The sequence below is a fragment of the Octopus bimaculoides genome, chromosome 28 (genome assembly GCF_001194135.2).
Source record: "Octopus bimaculoides isolate UCB-OBI-ISO-001 chromosome 28, ASM119413v2, whole genome shotgun sequence".
Classification (NCBI taxonomy): Eukaryota; Metazoa; Mollusca; class Cephalopoda; order Octopoda; family Octopodidae; genus Octopus; species Octopus bimaculoides.
The window spans coordinates 2,918-23,007 of record NC_069008.1 but is presented as its reverse complement, the minus strand read 5'-3'; the positions used below and the strand labels follow the sequence as shown (position 1 = coordinate 23,007).

At 41.3% G+C, this 20,090-nt stretch overlaps 1 protein-coding gene across 1 annotated transcript in view; it reads left to right on the top strand.

Moving 5' to 3' along the window:
- Positions 1-16,540, top strand: part of LOC106871240 (sushi, von Willebrand factor type A, EGF and pentraxin domain-containing protein 1) — a 59,062-nt gene extending 42,522 nt beyond the window's left edge. Inside the window, exons 22-32 of the mRNA XM_052977713.1 lie at positions 233-405; positions 2,023-2,259; positions 3,004-3,171; positions 4,212-4,385; positions 4,551-9,407; positions 9,782-9,973; positions 11,814-11,993; positions 12,235-12,330; positions 13,262-13,357; positions 14,098-14,203; positions 15,395-16,540. Coding sequence (XP_052833673.1) covers positions 233-405; positions 2,023-2,259; positions 3,004-3,171; positions 4,212-4,385; positions 4,551-9,407; positions 9,782-9,973; positions 11,814-11,993; positions 12,235-12,330; positions 13,262-13,357; positions 14,098-14,203; positions 15,395-15,446 — 6,331 coding nt within the window. The 3' untranslated portion in view covers positions 15,447-16,540. The remainder of the gene's footprint in view (positions 1-232; positions 406-2,022; positions 2,260-3,003; positions 3,172-4,211; positions 4,386-4,550; positions 9,408-9,781; positions 9,974-11,813; positions 11,994-12,234; positions 12,331-13,261; positions 13,358-14,097; positions 14,204-15,394) is intronic.
- The last annotated feature ends 3,550 nt before the right edge of the window (positions 16,541-20,090 follow it).

The following is a 20,090-nucleotide window of genomic DNA, read 5'->3' as shown; positions in this document are numbered from 1 at the left end:
TATATGTATATATACATATATACATATATATATATATATATGTATATATACATATATACATATATATATATATATATGTATATATACATATATACATATATATATATATATATATGTATATATACATACATATATATATATATACAATTATGTATATGTATTATATATATATGTATATATATATATATGTACATATATTCATACGCTTGAATATTTATACGTCTATCTCTAGATTTACCCTGTACATCAATGGTAAAAGTGAAACGACAGATGTTGTTGCTAATGATGGTCTCTGGCATCATATCGCAGTCACGTGGTCCATGGTTGATGGTAGCTGGGAGATTTATTTGGATTCGAAGATCATTAACCAAGCAAAGAATTTATCGAAAGCTCAACAAATTGAAGGTAAGTCAAACGTAGTCGTTACCCTTTCTAGTTAAGTACTAGAGAGTAAGAAATACCAGATGTCGTGGGACTTCGACAGTCAGGCTGACAGAACAATGGAAGTTAAAAGGGCTGATTTAGTAGTAGTAGTAGTAGTAGTAGTAGTAGTAGTAGTAGTCAAAGAGAATGGAAAGTGCCAGATAATTTGACTTTACAGTCCTAAATTATAAGAAACTCAACGTGAAGGGTATAGAGAAAATAGCAAAACTGCAGAATGTAGTCATTAAGTTGCAGTTGAAAGGCTGGTAAAACGTAATCCTGTAGCTATAGGAACTAACCCTAAAGATTTTGAACAGATGGATAGAGGAAATAGGCATTAGACCTAGTTTAGTGCAACCCCAGAAAACAGTGTTATTAGGGACAGCTAGGAAACTTAAGGCAGTTCTTAGTTTATAAGGTTGCTTGTTGTAGCCAGATGTACGGAAATTTTTTCCCAACATTCTTATCTATAATAATAATGGCTTTAAATATTGCCACAAGGACAGAAATTTTGGAGGAGGAAGAGATGAGTCGATCACATCGACTCCAGTGTTCATCTGGTACTTGTTTAATCGACCCCGAAAGGATGACAAGCAATGTCGACCTCGGCGGAATTTGAACTCAAAATGTAGCAGCAGATCAAATACCGCTAAGCATTCGGCTGGCGTGTGAACCATTCTTCCAGCTCGCCACCCTAATAATAATAAATGGTGAAACCGTATGGCATATTACCAGTCAATATACGCCACTAGCCCAGGAACAATATAAGAGACATCATGACAACATAGCAAGGATTGTCCATTGGACACTTTGCAACAAATATGGACTTGACAGAGCAAAAAAGTGGTACGAACATAAACCCGAAGGTATCAACGAAAATGATAATGCAAGAGAGCCTATGGGATTTTATGATTCAGTGCGACCATGAGATAGAGAATAGGAAGCCGGACATAGTCTTAATTGAGAAAGAAAACAAACTATGCTGGATCATAGATATATAGCATGCCCAGCTGACAACAAGGTATGTGATAAAGAAGAAAGAAAATTCGACAGGTACGACAGGTTAGCTTGGGAGATTAAGCAGTTATGGTCGATGAAAAAAGGTGATAGTAGTACCAATAAGCGTCGGTGCCCTGAGAACAGTGAGTAAAAATCTTGAGAATTACATGGAACAAATAGGGGCTGCAATAACGGTTGAACACTTGCAGAAAACAGCACTGCTTGGAACCGCTCGAATACACCGGATGCTCCTCGAAAAATAAGGGTGATACCTTAGTTCACTGGTAGGGAACAGCTGACACCGTAGTACATCGCCAGCGTTAGAAGCTGTGCAAAAACAACAAAATAATAATCCTTCTTTCTGGATGCACAAGGTTTCAAATTTGGAGAAGAGGATTAAGTCGATTACATTGACCCCAGTGCGTAACTGCTCTCCCGAAAAGATGAAAGCAAAGTGGAGGTGGAGGAGGGGATAGTAAGTGACCCAACTTGGTGGATGCCATTGTCACCTCAGCTTATTCTATTCTGCCATGCCTCAAGTGACCACCACCTCGAACAGCAGCATGCTTCGTCTCCTGATTATTCTCTTTCTCCTTCCAGGGAATGGATTGCTCGTGGTTGGTCAGGAACAAGACTCAATGGGGGGCGGCTTTAATTCCCGAGAATCCTTCATTGGAGAACTTGGTCAGATAAACCTCTGGGACTACAAACTGGACCCTGCAAAATTCAAAGCCATGCTCACCAGTTGTGACGAATTCGGTAATGTGGTGTCTTGGCCCTCATTTCAATCTGGTTTACGGGGTCGAGTGAAAAGTTTATCGAATACTTTTTGTTCAGGTAAGTGAATATTCGTGTGTGTATGTTTGTGAATGTGTTTGTGTGTGTGAGTATATATGTGCGAGCATGTGAGTGAGAACGTATGCGTGCTTGTGTATATGAGTATATGTGTTTATGTGAGTGTGCGTGTGTGTATGTGTATGTGTATGGTTACACGTTTATATGTTTGTGCGGATGTGTGCATATATATATATATATATATATATATATATATATACACACCTGCGTGTGTGTGTGTGTGTGTGTGTGTGTGTGTGTGTGTGTGTGTGTGTGTGTGTGTGTACACTATTCCTTGTGTTTAGTTTCTTTGCAGAAGTCAAACAAGTCTCCAAGAAACTTTCACCGATTTCTGGTAGTTCTAGGGACGTGTGCGCGCGCGTATGTGTGTGTGTGTGTATGTGTATGTATGTTTAAGTGGGTGTATGTGTGTGAGTATGTGTGTGAATATATGTGTGTAAATGAAATTTCATGTGTATAATTGAGTAAGTGTACATATATCCTGTGATGACGATGATGATTACTTTTCCCTCTTTTTTCTTTCTTTGTTCCTCCCACCCACCCCTACAATTTCACTACCCCTTTCTCTATCTCTCTCATCCCTACTCCACCACCCAAATCACTCCAACTGCCACCAATACCGCACTGTCACGCCACAACCTCCACCACCATCAACAATACACATACCATCACACACACACACACCCATCTGTGATCACTGACCGCTCTCCCCACCAAATCTCACAGACTGTAAACAGCCCCAGAAGGTAGACCAGGGCAGTGTCCAAGTGGCCGGCAACACGACTGGTTCCAATGCTCTCTACTCGTGCAACATCGGTTACAATCTGAAAGGAGAAAACGAACGAGTTTGCCTTGGCACAGGCGACTGGAGTGGTGCCAATCCGAAATGTGAGAGTAAGTATTCTTGTTGCACCTCTTCCCGTCCTGCTCTCTCTGTCTTCCTTATTTTATCTTTTATTTATTTATGTTGTACCTGTTTCAGCCATTCTTTTGTGGCCATGCTGGGGCACCGCCTTGAAGAATTATTTCTCGAATGTATAAATCCCAGTATTTCTTTCCTATTTTCTGTCAGTATCTTTTCCTGAACTGCTAAGTTATGGTGACGTAAACACTCCAGCACCGGTTATCAAGTGGTGTGTGGGGACAAACACAGAAACAAAGTCACGTACATATATATATATATATTAGGCGGTGAACTGGTAGAATTCTACTCTGAATAACCTATTCTGCTGGTAACCCTTCATTCTTTGATCGTGTCTTACCATCTTTGCTTTCTTTGCAACGAGGCGCTGTTTCAGTTTCTCCATTACCACTATTAAGGCCCTTTCTTTCAATATTATACTTCCTGCTCAGTGCCCTGTATTTTTGTTCGCTTTTAAGCCCCCCACCCCACCCCTTTTAATGTCCTTCGAGAAATTTCGAAATGGCTGACCTTCATCCAAAATTTGAAATCATTAAATGACAAAGAGACAAGAAATAATGCAATGAACGTTTAGCTTTTTACTACAGTTTCTGAACCTGTTTCACAAGCATTCACTTGGGAGAACATTTAATCTTTTAGTGAAACAGCAGTTAAGGAAGTGCATTGCATAATCTCTCCCCACCCCTTGTTATTTATTTGATTTCTTATTAACTGCACACACACACATACACACACACACACTCTCTCTCTCTCACAAGCTATGCATACATGCATACATACGTACATACATACATACACACATACGTACGTACATGCATACATACATATACATACACATACATATGCATATATATATATATATATATACACATACGCACGCATACACACACATATACAAATATGTCTGTGTGGTGTATCAATACATATATAAGCCATTATGTCCTTACTCAGTGTTTTTTTCTTTCCTTCCTCTCCATCCCAACTGCCATTACACCACCACCACCACCACCAGAGATCGTCTGTGACAGACCAAAGATGCCAACCAACGGTCGTGTCAGTGGTACTCGCCACACCTTCGATAACAGGGTCCGTTACAGCTGTAACCATGGTTACCAACTGGTAGGATCCAACATGTCGTATTGCAATCTGAATGGATTATGGAGTAACCCCCCACCCAAGTGTTTAGGTAAGTAACAGTTGTTATCTATATCTATAAAAGAGAGTTTTATGTGTGCGTGTATGTATTTATAGTCAATCAAATGTATTGCGTTGTCTGTTTATGTTGTTGTTTGTTCCAAGATACAGTAAGCATCGTATATATTATATTTTGTATATTTTGTATATTTTGCAGAGATTGTGTGTGACGCCCCTGTCGTCTCTAAACACACCCACGTTTCCTCGACGAAGAAAGTTTACAAACCAAGAGACCAGATATCTTTTTTCTGTTCAAAGGGCTATAGAATCCTTACCGGTCACTCATCAATTACATGTCAGCTGGATGGTTCGTGGGACAAAAGTATTCCTTCTTGTGACGAAACATACTGCAGCAATATACCCGAAATACAGAATGCTCAACTAGAGTTGAAGGTGAAAACTCGGTACTTCGTTGGTGACAATTTAAAATACAAGTGCGGCTTTGGTTACAGGTTGGCTAACACATCCTCTTCGTTTAGCACACTTGGGTCTGTCCGGTGTATGCCCGGAGGTAAATGGCAAACAAACTTAACCAGTTGTGTGATTATTGATTGTGGAAAGCCACCAGATGTCGAACATGCTGTTGCCAAGTACAACAAAACTGAGTATCTCCAATTAGTTCGCTATGTGTGTGAACCTGGCTATGAACTATTGCCTCCCGAATTTCTCGAGTGCTGGGAAGAGGGTGTATGGTCATCAAAAACACCAAAATGTTTACCTGTCGTTTGCCAATCACCAGAGCGTGTCGACAAAGCAGAGATTCTGGTCAGTAACTATACATATGGGAGCACACTTCTTTATAAGTGCAAAACACATTTCACGTTGATCGGTAACCGAGAACGCAAGTGTTTGGAAAATGCCACCTGGTCTGGTGTGTCACCAATCTGTAAACCCATTCATTGTCCGAAACCAAAACCAACTGAACATGGTTACGCAATGTCCGGTGATTACAAGTTTGGATCAATTGCTGTTTATCAATGCTACGAGGGTTTTGAGATTTTGACGACGCCCGAGGTTTTGTGTGGTAGCAACGGTACCTGGTTGAGTGAGCCTCCTAAATGCCAGGCAATCAGTTGTTTGGATCCCCCAACTATAGAAAATGGATTTTATAACAAATCGTCAAGAGATTACAAAGTGAATGATGTTGTCGAGTATTTCTGCGATGAAGGTTATGTTTTAGCGGGAAGTGACGGAATAAGATGCAGTTCAAATAAGTCTTGGATTCAAGAGATTCCTGTTTGCGTTCCTATAAACTGCAGCGAACCTGAAGACATTGAGAATGGCGTCACTCAAGTGGAAGGTGTGGAATTTGGAAACATCGTCGAGTATAAATGCGTTACAAATTACAAACTGGTCGGAGAAGCTCAGCGGAAGTGCCTGTCTAACGAAACATGGGAAGGTGAGGTGCCTTATTGCAAACCATTGAGTTGCAGTGAACCTCCAGAAGTGGCCAACACATCGATCTCCTTCTCTACTGATCTGAGAGTCGGTTCAACTGTAACATATAATTGTGATAGCGGTTACCATCATAGGGGAGACCAGATGAGAATTTGCTTAAGTGACCTGACCTGGAGTGCTGCCAACGTCACATGCGAACCGGTATTTTGTAAAATTCCTCCAAATATCGAACATGGATATAGGAACTTCACATCCAGAACCTATCAGTCTGTTGTCAATTATGAGTGCAATTCCGGTTTCAAGCTCACTGGAAGTAGTCAGCAAGTCTGCACTGAAAATGCAACTTGGTCTGATAAGGAACCTACATGCAAAGCGATCCTTTGTGATTCTCCATCGCATTTTATCTCAAATGGTCGTATGCACGGTGTGAATTTTAGTTATGGCGCTGTTGTCAACTACAGCTGTGATTCTGGTTATTTGTCCTCAGACAAAATGAACCGTTCATGTCAGGCAAATGGAGAATGGGACACCCCTGTTCCTGTCTGTGAGAAAGTCAAATGTCCAGTTCTGTCAGTGAAACGAGGGCGTGTGTCATCGTTCCGTAGAGACTATGGCGCCAGTGTTTCTATTAATTGCTTCGTTGGTTATTCCCTCGTCGGTGCTTCTTATCGGACTTGTCTGACCAATGGTTCATGGAGTGGTGGTAACAAGCCATTTTGTGCTAAAAACTGTGGCTTTCTACCTCGCATTGCCAATGGTGCGGTGAGGATAAAATCGAAATTTGGACAAAATGCTACCTACTCATGTATATCAACCTACGAATTGGTGGGCAACGCGAATCGTACTTGTCTACAGAATGGACAGTGGTCAGGAAAAGCCCCAGTCTGTGTACGGAAACGCTGCCCTCCAGTGAAAAGCATTTCGTACGCTTCAGTGTCAAAAGTGTCTTCTGGTAGCAAGGTTTATGCCCAGTATCGATGCAAACCCGGGTACGAAATGATTGGAAACAGCACTTTACAGTGCATAAGCAATTCTTGGGTGCCTGCCAATCCACCCAAGTGTGTTAAACTTAGATGTCCCGAGTTAAGGAAGTTGGAACACGGCAAGTTACTAACCGTCGAGAGGTCAGTAGGAACGAGAGTTCAATTCGAGTGTGACGAGGGCTACAAAATGAAAAAACGCAGCTCAATGTTCTGCACTGCGTCGCTGACTTGGAAGGGTTACATGCCTGTGTGCGAGGCAATAGGGTGCCTGTTGCCAGCAAGCATTCCCAATGGTTTTATCAATGAGCAGAGCATATCAATCCAAGAACTTGTTCTTCAGACGAAAAAGACAACAAAAACAGCAAAATCAACGGATAGTTCAGCTGCGTATGAGGTTAATGATGCCATTACATATTCTTGTGAATCAGATTACAGAATCGTCGGCACGTCAACACGAACCTGTCTGCCTGGATTCGTTTGGTCTGGTGAAGAACCGAAATGTGAACAGATAATGTGTAACAAAATAAACATTGTCAATGGATATATATTCAAAACTTATGAGCGCTACCCGGGGGCAAAACTGGTTTACAACTGCGACAGGGATTATCGAGCACGCGCCTCCTCCACCACATTAATATGCTCCAAGGAAGGAAAATGGACTGGAGAAGAACCAATTTGTGAGCAAAAAACCTGCAAGAATATTACAGCACCGCTACATGGGCGATTCAGCTCGAACAAGAGGTCAATTGGTGCTAAACTGGAACTTATCTGTGACGAGGGCTTTGAGCCTCATCCGAATGTATATATATTTTGTCTGCCGACTGAGAAGTGGACCACAGACCAAGTGAAATGTTCTAGGGTCTCTTGTAAAAGAGTAGCCTCTATTGCTAATGGCTTTATTGTTGGCAAAAACTACAGCTACAATAGTTCCATAAAATATGAGTGCAGTTTTGGCTACAGACTTGTGGGAAACGCTGAACGTTTGTGCTTGGCAAACAAACAGTGGTCGGGCACCGACCCTAAGTGTGAAAAGATCTCGTGCAAAGACCCTCCTACCATAGCCAATGCATTCTATACCCATATTAAGCGTTCGGAGATCGAATCCACAGATTCCTTGGAAGATGTTAGGTACTATTGTGTGGAGGGCTACGAACTGATCGGGGATCCTATCGCCACTTGTAATGAAGAGGGACTCTGGGACGTTAACAACATCACCTGTATGCTAATAACATGTCCTGAAATCAAAACCTTGCAACACGGTTCAATATCAAATAATGGTCGACAACACTACGTGCCTTACACCCAACTGACCTTCTCCTGTGACGTCGGCTACATTCTCATTGGCCATTCAACACTATTGTGCCTCTTCAATGGGTCCTGGGATGGCACACTACCAAAATGTGATAAAATTGTCTGCCCTCTTCCTGAAGAATTTCCTAACGGATTCGTTAAATTTCCACCCGAACTAAGCTACGGTCAATCTATCACGTACACCTGCTCAGAGAACTATATACTCGAAGGAAGCGCTGTACGCATGTGTCAATCCAATGGTGAATGGACGAACAGTGCCCCAGAGTGTGTTTTAAATATTTGCCCCGAACCTAAGAAACCGGAAAATGGAATTGTGAAATACAAGAGTATTACAGTAGGTTCCGATGCATTTTACTATTGTGAGGAAGGTTATAATCTGATTGGTCCGCCAACAATCACGTGTCTTGGCAGTAAATTGTGGAGTTCAGAAACTCCCATTTGTAAAGAAATCCAATGTCAGGTGCCTAGTGTGAAAAATGGAAGAGCTGTAGTGAAGAAAATAAAAGACCGACCTGATAGAGCTGAATACAAATGTGACACGGGTTATCAATTAGAAATTGAACTTTCCTATTCACAGGTATGCATCAAGGGAAAATGGAGTGGATTGGATCCAAACTGTATCCCCATAGAATGCCCTGAACCACCTCAAGTGAAAAATGGATTTAACAATGGAAGCTATTTTATTGTAAACGATATCGTACAATACACATGTGATGATGGTCACCGCATGATTGGGCAGTCGACCCTGGTATGTAGCGTTAATGGAACTTACATTGGCAAAGTACCTGAGTGCAGGCCCTCAATGTGCGGCCCACCACCAGTTATACAGTATGCCACTACACTAACGACCACTTACAACGACAAAATGGTAATCACCTGCAATGACGGTTACTACTTGAAGGGCAACGCTACGGCCTGGTGCCTTTCTAACAGGACCTGGTCCCCTCTGAAAGGGGAGTGCGTTCCAATCGACTGTGGAAAACCTCCCCAAATCAGTCAAACTGAAAGTATCGACTTACCCAATGGAACTGTCTACGGTGGTTTTGCTGAGTACAAATGTGAAGAGGGCTATGCGTTGGGTGCAAAGAAATCCTTAAAATGCCAGTCGAATGGCAGCTGGGAAGCCGCCAGTTCTTTAGAGTGCATTCCAGTTGACTGTGGCCCTCCGCCAACTGAAGACAATGTCATATATACTGGAACCGCGTTTACATTTACCAAACATATATTCTATAACTGCGAGAAGGGTTACACACGCAAGGGACCGTTCATCTCGTTCTGTTTGATGGATGCTAAATGGAGCAACCCAAGTCCTCAATGCAAACGTAAGTAGCACCAACCAAACATCAACCCATCTCACTCACTCACTCTCTCACTCACTCTCTCACTCACCCTCTCACTCATTCATTCAGTTTCTGGTTTGCTTTTGTTTTTCAATTTTTCTTTTGCATGCATACTTGTAAATACACTTGCATATATATATATATATATATATATATATATATAATGGAGAAATTGTACATATATGTATGTGTGTGTTTTTGTGTTTGTGTGTGGTGTGTGTGTCGCATTGAAATGACTGAAGAGAATAAAAGAATATATATAATATGAATACTTAAGCAGAATATATCTTGTCCTGGTAACATTAGTATAATCTAGTCTTGAATTATCTCCCTTCCCTTGTTTTTTGCCTGATAAGCTGTCAGCTGTGGAGACCCCCCTGGACAATCCAACAATGAGCTCTACATTGTGAAAGATGGTGGAACAGTATACAATAGTATTATCCAGTATGGTTGCTATGGAAGACTAATGGTTGTGGGCCCAGCTGTTGTCAAGTGTCAGGCAGACGGTCTCTGGAATGGTACAGCACCAACATGCAAGCATCCACCAGGTAGGTAATAATATATCTGTGAGACTCCTCCTCCTCATCATCATCATTCACCTCTATAGAAACAACATGTCAAACATGAGAATGTTCCTCTTTAAGATCAGAAAATACTTCAGCTTCCAAAAATGGTTAAACATCTCCAAGAGGAACCGCTGAGTTCCACGGAGGGACAACCAAAAGGAAACCCCCTGACTGATTCTCCTAGGCTCACTCACCCACACACCCCAACACTTCTGCACACACACACACGCACACACACACATGCTGTGTTACATCAGTTTGTATTTTCTACTGCTACTACTGTTGCCCCTGCCCCTCACAACCAACTAGTTACAGCCCCAGCCCCTCCGCTACACCCAAACCTGCCTTATATCTCCATCTCTTGACCCCTATATCTTTTATTTGCCACTAACTCCCACCTTCACCATTAACCCTTCACACTCCTCGTTCTTCTGGAATCATTCAATGTGAACAACAACAACAAACATTAATTCCACTGGTTTACCACAAGAGGGCCTATGAAGCTCATAGGTCATAGGTCACCTCTCCCCCTCCATACAACTCCACTGTCACTGCTATCACCATCACCATCACCATCAATGCTTAACTTTTTACTAAAATTTATGCTTTTGTATTTCTTAGAAAAAAAGAGTTTCTAACTTGATATTCCCAGTTCAATCCTGCCCAAGTCAATTTTGTTTTCGTCATTCTGGAGTTAATAAGAGAGAGCCCCAGGGAAGCACTAGGGGTGAATGTTGGCCTTGGGCCTCAAGTAGAAATCGGTACCATCATCATTATTTAAGCCAGCGAACTGGCAGAATGGTTAGCACGCCGGGTGAAATGCTTAGCGGCATTTCACCGGTCGCTACGTCCTGAGTTCAAATTCTGCCGAGTTTGACTTTGCCTTTCATCTTTTCAGGATCGATAAATTAAGTACCAGTTGCATACTGGGTCGATGTAATCGACTAGTCCCTTCCCAACAAATTTTAGGTTTTGTGCCTTTAGTAGAAAGGATTATTATTATTAGTAGTAGTAGTAATAATAGTAGTAGTAGTAGTAGTAGTAGTAGTAGTCTGGTGGACTGGCAGAATCATTACGGCATCTGACCAAATGCTTTGTAGTTTCAGTTGTGCCCTTTTCCATCCTGAGTTCAAATCCCAGGTGGTCAAACTGTTGTGCTCACAATCACAAGAACGTAATTTCAGTTCCCAGAAGAGGCGATGTGTTGCGTTCTTGAATTGAGCATTTTTTGGGTTTTCACTGTACACCAGTACACTTGGCTGCAAATGAATAACCCCGTGACACAGACATAGAGGAGTGCGGTGGGGGGAAATGTTGTGAACTTGGTCATTGATACTCTAAGGGTAACTGGGTCTCTGAGCCCTAGAATTGGAGATAGTAAGGACCAAGGGGTCTGACTACTTTTACAAGTCTTCGATTCCATTTCATCGACAAGTCTTATGGTCTCTGCTTACGAAGGGATATTATTATCTCAGGGATAACAACTTGTATCTAGTCACTCCCTTCGGAGTTTAAGTCCCAATATCAACCCACAACAACAACAACAACAGTTTTTTCGTCCACCTCCTCTACTCTCACCCACCTCTAAGACATGTTGTTGTTGTTTATCCTCAACAAACTTATGATCACTGATGTTCCAGATGTGACCATCACGTCTATAATACAAAGTATCTTGAACTACATTGTTGAATGCGTTCTTACCTTTTCCGAGAAGGAAGGAGAAAATTTATGGAAACATGGCTAAGCTCCCCTTAATGATTCACCTTAATTGTTAATTATTTTAAAGATAATTGTTTGTTATAATTGTTGTTTGTTATAACAGTTGCAAACTGTGGACGGCCCTACGTCAGCGATCCGATGACAGTAAAGCTAATAGCCAACTCTTATTTGCAAGGAAGCATTGCCTATTACTTTTGCACATCGGGGCTGAGCCCTGTTAAACGACCAGCCAGGTTAATGTGTCTGCCGAACGGGAAATGGGACGGAAAAGCAGAATGTCGAGGTAAGTTTCCAGTGCTCAGTGTGTGTGTGTGTGTGTGTGTTAGTGTGTAAAGGACGGCTATTTTAATAGCATGAAAATACAAACGCGCACGCGCACACACACATCTTCATAAAAATGATGCGTGTGACTGTATGTATATATATATAGACACCACCACCATTCCCCATGACCATCACCACCATCATCACCATAATACTTCATGTCTGATGTCTGTTCTTTCGTTTCTGCTCTGTGTCAATAGCTCACTGCAAGTTCTCCTGCTTGAACGGAGGGAAGTGCATAGGGCTGAACCGTTGTAAGTGTCCTTCTGGCTACGCTGGAGTCCGTTGTGAACGAGGTAAGTTAGTAGATTTTGGTTTGTGGTATTCCTGGAATTCATCTAGCTCTCATAATTAGAGAGGGGGGGGGGGTTATGTCAGTATAGAGAATTATATATTTCTATATGTTAAGAAATAACTGCTGGATAGCATGTAACAATGACTTTATTAACGTTCTCTGCTGATCAATAACTTAATGTAGCTGCGACTGGATGGACTGGTCTTAAGAAATAGTTGCTAGGGTGTGGCGCCACCATATAAAACATAAAAGATGACTCATAAAAACGTGAATGTTATGATTTAAAGGAGTGGAAGTCACTGAGACGAAGATCAATACCTCATTGAATGAGGCTGTTGGTATCGCTATACCAGCTGAGATAATGAGCACTTTACGTAGACTTGGATGTTTTCCCACGTCGGGTGACACATCCAGTAGTCAAAGCTGGTACTCCAGCATGACCAGTGAAAGGGTTGAAGACGGGTACTTTTCCCTTTGGTCAAGGTGTCATTGACTTTTTCAGGTTCCACCTGAAAAGGAAAGTGAGGCTGGAGAGGGAGGTACTGTCCACCCAGTGAGTTTGTTGAAAGGCGGGTGAACGTGGCAAGAACGGCTCGCGTGAATGGGCCTACTCTCAGTGTGCGCCTGTAGGCCCGATGGAAAGGGTGCCTTCCTGAGGAGCTTTTGGTGTTAAGGGATCCAAAGTGCGTGAGGTCTCTTTGGTCACTTTACGGTGGAGCTCCCCGCCTATTGGGGAAGCATATTGTTGATTTAATCTCTTTGCTAATCGTTGTTTGTTTGCTGTTTACACGTTCAACCTCACTGTCTCTCGTCTGTGCATCGTCCTTTATGTTTTGTGTTCGGACTTGGTGGTCGATAAAGAAAGTATTATTATTATTATCATCATCATCATTATATTATTATTATTATTATTATTGCTATTTCTTCTTCAGCTATATGCATCTTTGCCTGTCTAAATGGTGGACATTGCTCCTCTCCATACAAGTGTAACTGCAAACCTGGTTTTGCCGGGGATCGTTGTGAACGCGGTAAGGAGCAACAATTTTAATCGGCAAAAACAACAAAAAAACCCCACTCATTCACAGTTTCTTACACTCATACAGAAATACACACGCGCGCACATACATATATATATATATACACACACAAATATATACACACACAAATATATACACACACTCACACATATATAAGTACACACACACACACACACACACACACAGATGTATACACGTACACAGACATACACACGCACGCACACATATATATACGCACACACACATATATACACACATACATGCACACAAACACACATACACAGGCAGCTATTGCTGCGTGGCTAAAAAGTTCGCTTCCAAATCCCATGATTTCATGTTCAATCCCTACTGCATGGGGAGGAGATATCATTCTTGAAAGACAAAAGTCACTGGCAGAAAGGATATCCAGCTGTAAAACGACATCGAAATAACATTCATCGAACCCATGCTGGCATGGCAAAATGAACGTAAAACACACTCACACACACACATATATACATACACATACATACAACTATATGGCTATGATACTCTACCACTACTTCTCTTTAGGATCAGAGATACACATATCGTCAGTCACCAAGAGGCATGCTCAACTTCTTAAAGTCAAACAACTGACAAACAATCGTGGTATGGAGCAGAATTTTTGCTGCAGCAGCAGCAGCAGTAGTAGTAGTAGTATCACTTGTATATTTGCTTTGTTTATTTTTTGTTTTATATTTCTCTGGAAGCTCATTGTGCCAGGAAATGTGAAAATGGAGGTCGGTGTATTGTTGGAGGAATTTGTCACTGTCCGAATGGTTTCCAGCCCCCGTTCTGTTCAAAGAGGAATACAACGTAAGTAGCAGTCCCTAAACCGTTCATCACCATCGCTACCATCATCCCCATAGAATCAGTTGGGGATAAGAGAAAAGAAAGACAAAAGCAGGGGAATGAGATGAAAACGATGTAATCCTCCTGATAACCGGGGAAACCCCAGCTGGGGTTAATCAAGGAAAGTAAAGCTTTTTTAAACAATGAATTAAAACAGGCAAAAGTTGAAATAATAGCAAATCAAGGAATACCAATTTTCTTTCTTATGCCAATTCGTCAGAGCTGGATGTTTGGCATCTTTTCTTGGCAACTAGTTCGGTTATGTTTGGAATAATGTTCTGTATTATAGAGATTTTCACGATGGGCTGCATGTGTTCTTCATGGAGAACAGCTGCTCACACAGATATGTGCTACCAAACATCAACAGGTGTGGTCACCATTCGTCAAGCAGGATTTTCCGCAGCTCGTCTCATTGACGGAGCTACAATCCTGGATCAAACGTAGATCAAGTAAGGACGTTTGGTACCTGGAGTGTCGGCAACACTCACAGCTCTCTGCCAGTCGAGCCACGCACTCGGTGGAAGTTCTACTATTGAGTTCTATTAGTGGTGAGCAAGAGCGACGGCGTCCTCGGGGAAACTCTGGGCGTCGGGAGGGTCCAATTAACTGGTCTTTTCCAGAGGACTTTTGAACCGGGGCCTATTGATAACTTCTAGAAATCCCTGGCCTGGCAGTGCTACCGGGGAGTTCTGCTGGTTCGAGACAAGCTGTTCAGACACGGAAACGCTTTTAGACGGACCTGTCCGATGTGTTCGCAGGGCAGCGAAACCGGCCTGCACGCACTCGTCCAGTGTCCCTACATTTCTGACTTGTGGACTTTTGTGGAACAGCTGTTCCAAGCTATTCTGATTCTTTGTCGGTCTTACACTTTCCCATTTGCATCCATCTTTTTCGGCCATGTTGCTACTTGAGTGCTAAGACGCCCAAAAGTGCGCAAACCTGACTTTACGTTTTATCCTTTAGGTACCAGTTAACCACTGAGGGTCAATGTAATTGATTAAACCTCTCTCCTCCCCCTCAAATTTTAGCCTTTAGTGCCTAAACTACAAAGGGTTATCATCATTTCCTTATTTAGGTTTTGAAATTTTCTTTGTCATGTTTTGCGTTTGTTTTTGTCTTTTAAATTTACTTTCTTCTCTTTTTCTCTCTCCACAGAATTCCAATTCAGAAAAAACACAAGAAAACCTTCAGTTATAGTTTGTCGTAACCACTTTATGCTTGTATGTGTGTACACACACCCATACAAACACACATATGTGCATACGCATAATCACATGCACACACAAAACCTCACATATACGTATACAGATACATACGTACACATATGAATGTCTGCTTTATCTATATACATATATACATACATTCTTATACAAACATACACATATATATATAGAGAGACAAACATCTCAAAAGTAAATACACATTTTTTTCTAAAGATTCATTTCTGGAAACCAAATAATATCATTCGATGTCTTTAAACCTTTACTCTAGGATTTAGTAGAAATGTTTTGTTTGGTCTTTTAAGGATTCAACCAGTTTGAGCACCCAACTGATGAGGAATGTCCAAATATAACGCTATGTGTCTATTTACTTTTGAGGTATCTGTGTATATCTACACACACACAACTCTATGTCATGTATATATATATATATATATATATATATATATATATATATATATATATATATACATACATACATACATACACATGCACATACATCTGTACACAACACTCACACATGCGCATGCTCACACAGACGCACATCAATGTGAATTTGTGAAACTGATGAAGACAGCCGAACTCCTTTCTCTCCCACTTTCCCTCCCACCACTACCCACACTACAATAATCACTTATTATTATTATCTAACACTGAATGGATTTTGTAATTCTGAGCTGAGACTTCTGAGTTATAAAATCAGAAACTTTTATTTCGATATATCAATATTTGGGGCACATGGCTCGTAGTCAGGACAGAACAGCAGAGATGAAATGTGATTGAACTGACAATGCTGAAGTCAATATAGAAGAAGAAAAAGAAGAAGAAGAAGAAGAAGAATGATATTAATAATAATAATGATAATAACAATAATAATATATTAGTTGAGTATGAAAATATTTCCTGGACCAAAACATTTTGATGACGATAAAAACACTACTGTGCTTTAATGTCTAATAATAATTATTATTATTAATATTATAATAATAACAATAATGGTAATAAAAGCAATAATATTGAAAACAATAATTGTATTCATACTATTACAATATTAAAGATTAAAATCTTCTCATCTTTCTCATTGCTGTTGTGTTTTTATTCATTTTGCTGTTGTTGTTCTACATGGTACTCTTTGTCTTTTTTCTTATTACAGATGTTGTTGTTGTTGTTGTTATTATTATTAGCTGGACCCGTGAAAACTTCAGGGAAAACATAAAAAAATGTAAGCATCTGTAAATTGTGTGTTGGTGCCATGAGAAGTGGCAGGGGCACCGGGAGTGAAGGGGACGGTGGCGGCAGTGACAAAGGTAATGTTGGAGAGGAAGACGTAGGTAGAGTTGGAGGGATTACGACAGAGACACCTCCAAGCTGTTCTCCCCCATGACATGGCTGATAGCCAGGGACACTGCCAGTCATAGTGGTGGTGGTCATGGTATGCAGGGGAAGCTGAGCAAAGGCTTGTTGCATCTCCGCAATGGAAATGAATTCCTCGTCCTTGAAACCGTTCTGAAGGCAACAACTATCTCCAGCCTCGCTGCCAACAATGGCCCCAGTACTAATGGGTTGCTCCAGCAAGGACAAACTACAGTGAAGAGGACAACCCAAGCCAGGTTGAGGGTTCATCATTTGGGCTTTGGTTAAGGTTTCACTGGAGACCAAGTTGAGGACAGGGTTGGCTGTGAGGTCGCAGATAGTCAACAGGGGTGCTGCAGACGATGCTGCTATTGTCATGGCAACGGTCGTCAAGGAAGCTTCAGCCACTGTTGACGTCAACGAGGCATTTGTTGTTGTTGTTGTTGTCAATGAGGCACTAATTGCCCTCGTCATGACAGATGAAGATGAATGCGAGGGGATGGCAGTGTTTGCATCCAGGGAGCATGCATTGGCGGGGTGACTGTGACAGCTGTATGTAGGTTGAGCCAAGGGGAACAGAGACATAGTGCCACATCAACTGCAGAAACAATAAGTTGTGTACGTTCGCCTATGTATGTGTGTATGTATGTATACATGCATTCGTATGTATGTATGTATGTATGTATGTAAGTTGTTATTTAGTTTTTTTTTAAAGATTTCTTGCCAACTTTCTAACAAATTCAAGACTCCACTGGAATTTCAGTAAACATCAACAAAGTATTTGTCTGTCTGTCTGTCTGTCTGTCTGTATGATGAGCTTACGGAGAGTTTTACAGATTTTTACAGTTCCAGTGATGGATTGGTTCTGTAGTCTTCGAATCGGGTTTCTCTTTCCTGCGTAATTTCTCGAGGTTGAGATGTAGACAGTGTGTTTCATATCCCAGTGTTCGGGAACGTGAAACTCTGAGTCGGGGATGTTGTGATCGCCAGCGATGTGGCGAATGTCACTAGTGAACTGTGATATGTAGTCCAAGTGCCTTGTTTCTCTGGGCGAGTACCGGTCCGTTTTGGCAAAGAGAGCGAACGTTAGCGGATTGTGGCCGGTGAAAATCGTGAAATCTCAACCTTCGAGAAGATAAGAGAAATGCTTCACCACCAGATAAATTGCTAAGAGTTCTTTACCAAACACACTGTATCTCGATTCGGCATTTTTCAGCTGGCGAGAGAAGGCGAAAGGCTGGTTTCGGCTGCTGACAGATTACACTAAAAGCTGCGGCAACAGCTGATGATGTCAACAGTAAGTGATAGTTTCGTATCCGCAACAGGATGAGCGAAGAAAGATGCTTGAGCAAGGGCAGATTTGATAGATTCAAAAGCTTGGATGGTTGTAGTAGTCAGCGTTATCTGAATATGAAATTAGAGAGAGGTAAGTTGAATGCGAGAGAATCTGCAATCGCTCCGTAAGGATTCTGCCTATGAAATATTAATTTAAATGTATCTCGGTTCTCAGGCGACTTCGTGGTGCGTCATTCAGCTGGGGATCCCGTGTCACAGTGGTCGGACGCTACAACATAAAAACACTAAACTGTAGTAAATACATATTCTCACTCTCCTCACACTGACACTCACTCTTACGCCCTCTATAATACAAACCATCGGTCGTCCTCTCCCTCTCTCTTTTGCTTTCCCCCTCCCTCTCTCCTTCCCGCAACTTCCACACTCACACTCACTCTCTCTTCAATGACAATCCATCCGTGGCTTCTTATCAGAAACGGGTTTACCGCAGACTAGGTTCGTTAGATTTCTTTTTTGTTGTTATTAAGTTATTTGTCTTATCTTGCACCTCACCCGTCAATGATCAAACACACACATATACATAGATATGTGTGTGTGTGTGTGTGTATGTGTGTGTGTGTGTGTATAATGTATTAGAGATGTATATATGATGATATGGAATTGTAAACTTGGAGCATTCCGTAGAAGATATTCAGAACCAACTTTGAGGAAGAATAAAAAGGTTTTATTGGCGAAGAAGGTCGAATGTTTTAAGTAACGTCTCAGTCGAGTTAACCTTCATTTAACTGAGGTATACTCGGCCTGATGCGTAGCTAATGGAGTTCCCCTCTTTTTTGTAATTATTCAGAATCGGAATCTCCATAGCCTAAAAAAAAAAAAAAAAAAAATAAGGGGGGGGGGAAGGGTTCAGATTACATATAGTCCATCTCTACCATTACTATGATGATCTGCTAAGAAACTACAGATTTTACCTGCTCCATTTCTTCAATTTGGACACACACACACACACATATTCTTTTACTTGTTTCAGTCATTTGACTGCGGCCACTTGGCACCTTGGGCAAGTGTCTTCTACTATAGCCTCGGGCCGATCAAAGCCTTCTGAGTGGATTTGGTAGACGGAAACTGAAAGAAGCCCGTCGTATATATATATATATATATATATATATATATTATTTATATTATTTAAGAATAATAAATTTGTACTCTACAAAAGTACAGAGTTAGTCATCAGATTAATGTAAAATTATTTTTATTATAATTGAGTAAAATAACAAGCATTAATGTGTGTGTGTGTAGTCATGGCTGTGTGGTAAAAAGTTTCCTTCCCAACCACACAGTTCTGGGTTCAGTCCCACTGCCATGCAGTGGGACTGCCATGCATTGGGTGTCTTCTACTATAGCCTTGAGCTGACCAATATTGGGGTCAGTAGGTTACCTCAGCCCCTTCACTAATTATTTTATTGACCCCACAAGAGGATGTAAGGCATGTAATACCATCAACACAACCACCACACTATATTCTTTTTAAATTAATCAATTTCAGTTGATTACCAAATTAACGATCGACTTTCTTTATCCAGCTCTGTTGCATGGCTGTCACTGACCAAACCCCGCTCAGTTCAATTCAATTCTGGCTGTTCGTCACCTCATAATGTCCGGTGACATCTTGAAACAAATGGAAACGTCTTGTGATTCCAATTTCACTCAACGCAACCCTTTGCTATGTGTGCTCTGCCATGAGCAGTATGATGATCCCTGCATTTTTGCCTGCTTTCACAGTTTCTGTGCTCGTTGTCTCCGGGGCCGGGCTGTGGCTGGCAAAATGAAATGTCCCTTATGCAAGTGAGTATCTTTGTTTTTCTTGTTTAATTCTCCTTCAACCTTAACTGGCTAAATGTATTCCAGCCATGACTCTCTCATCTCCAATGCATTTCAAAGTGGCTACTTTCTCATCAGTACCTCTAATCTGTAATTTACTC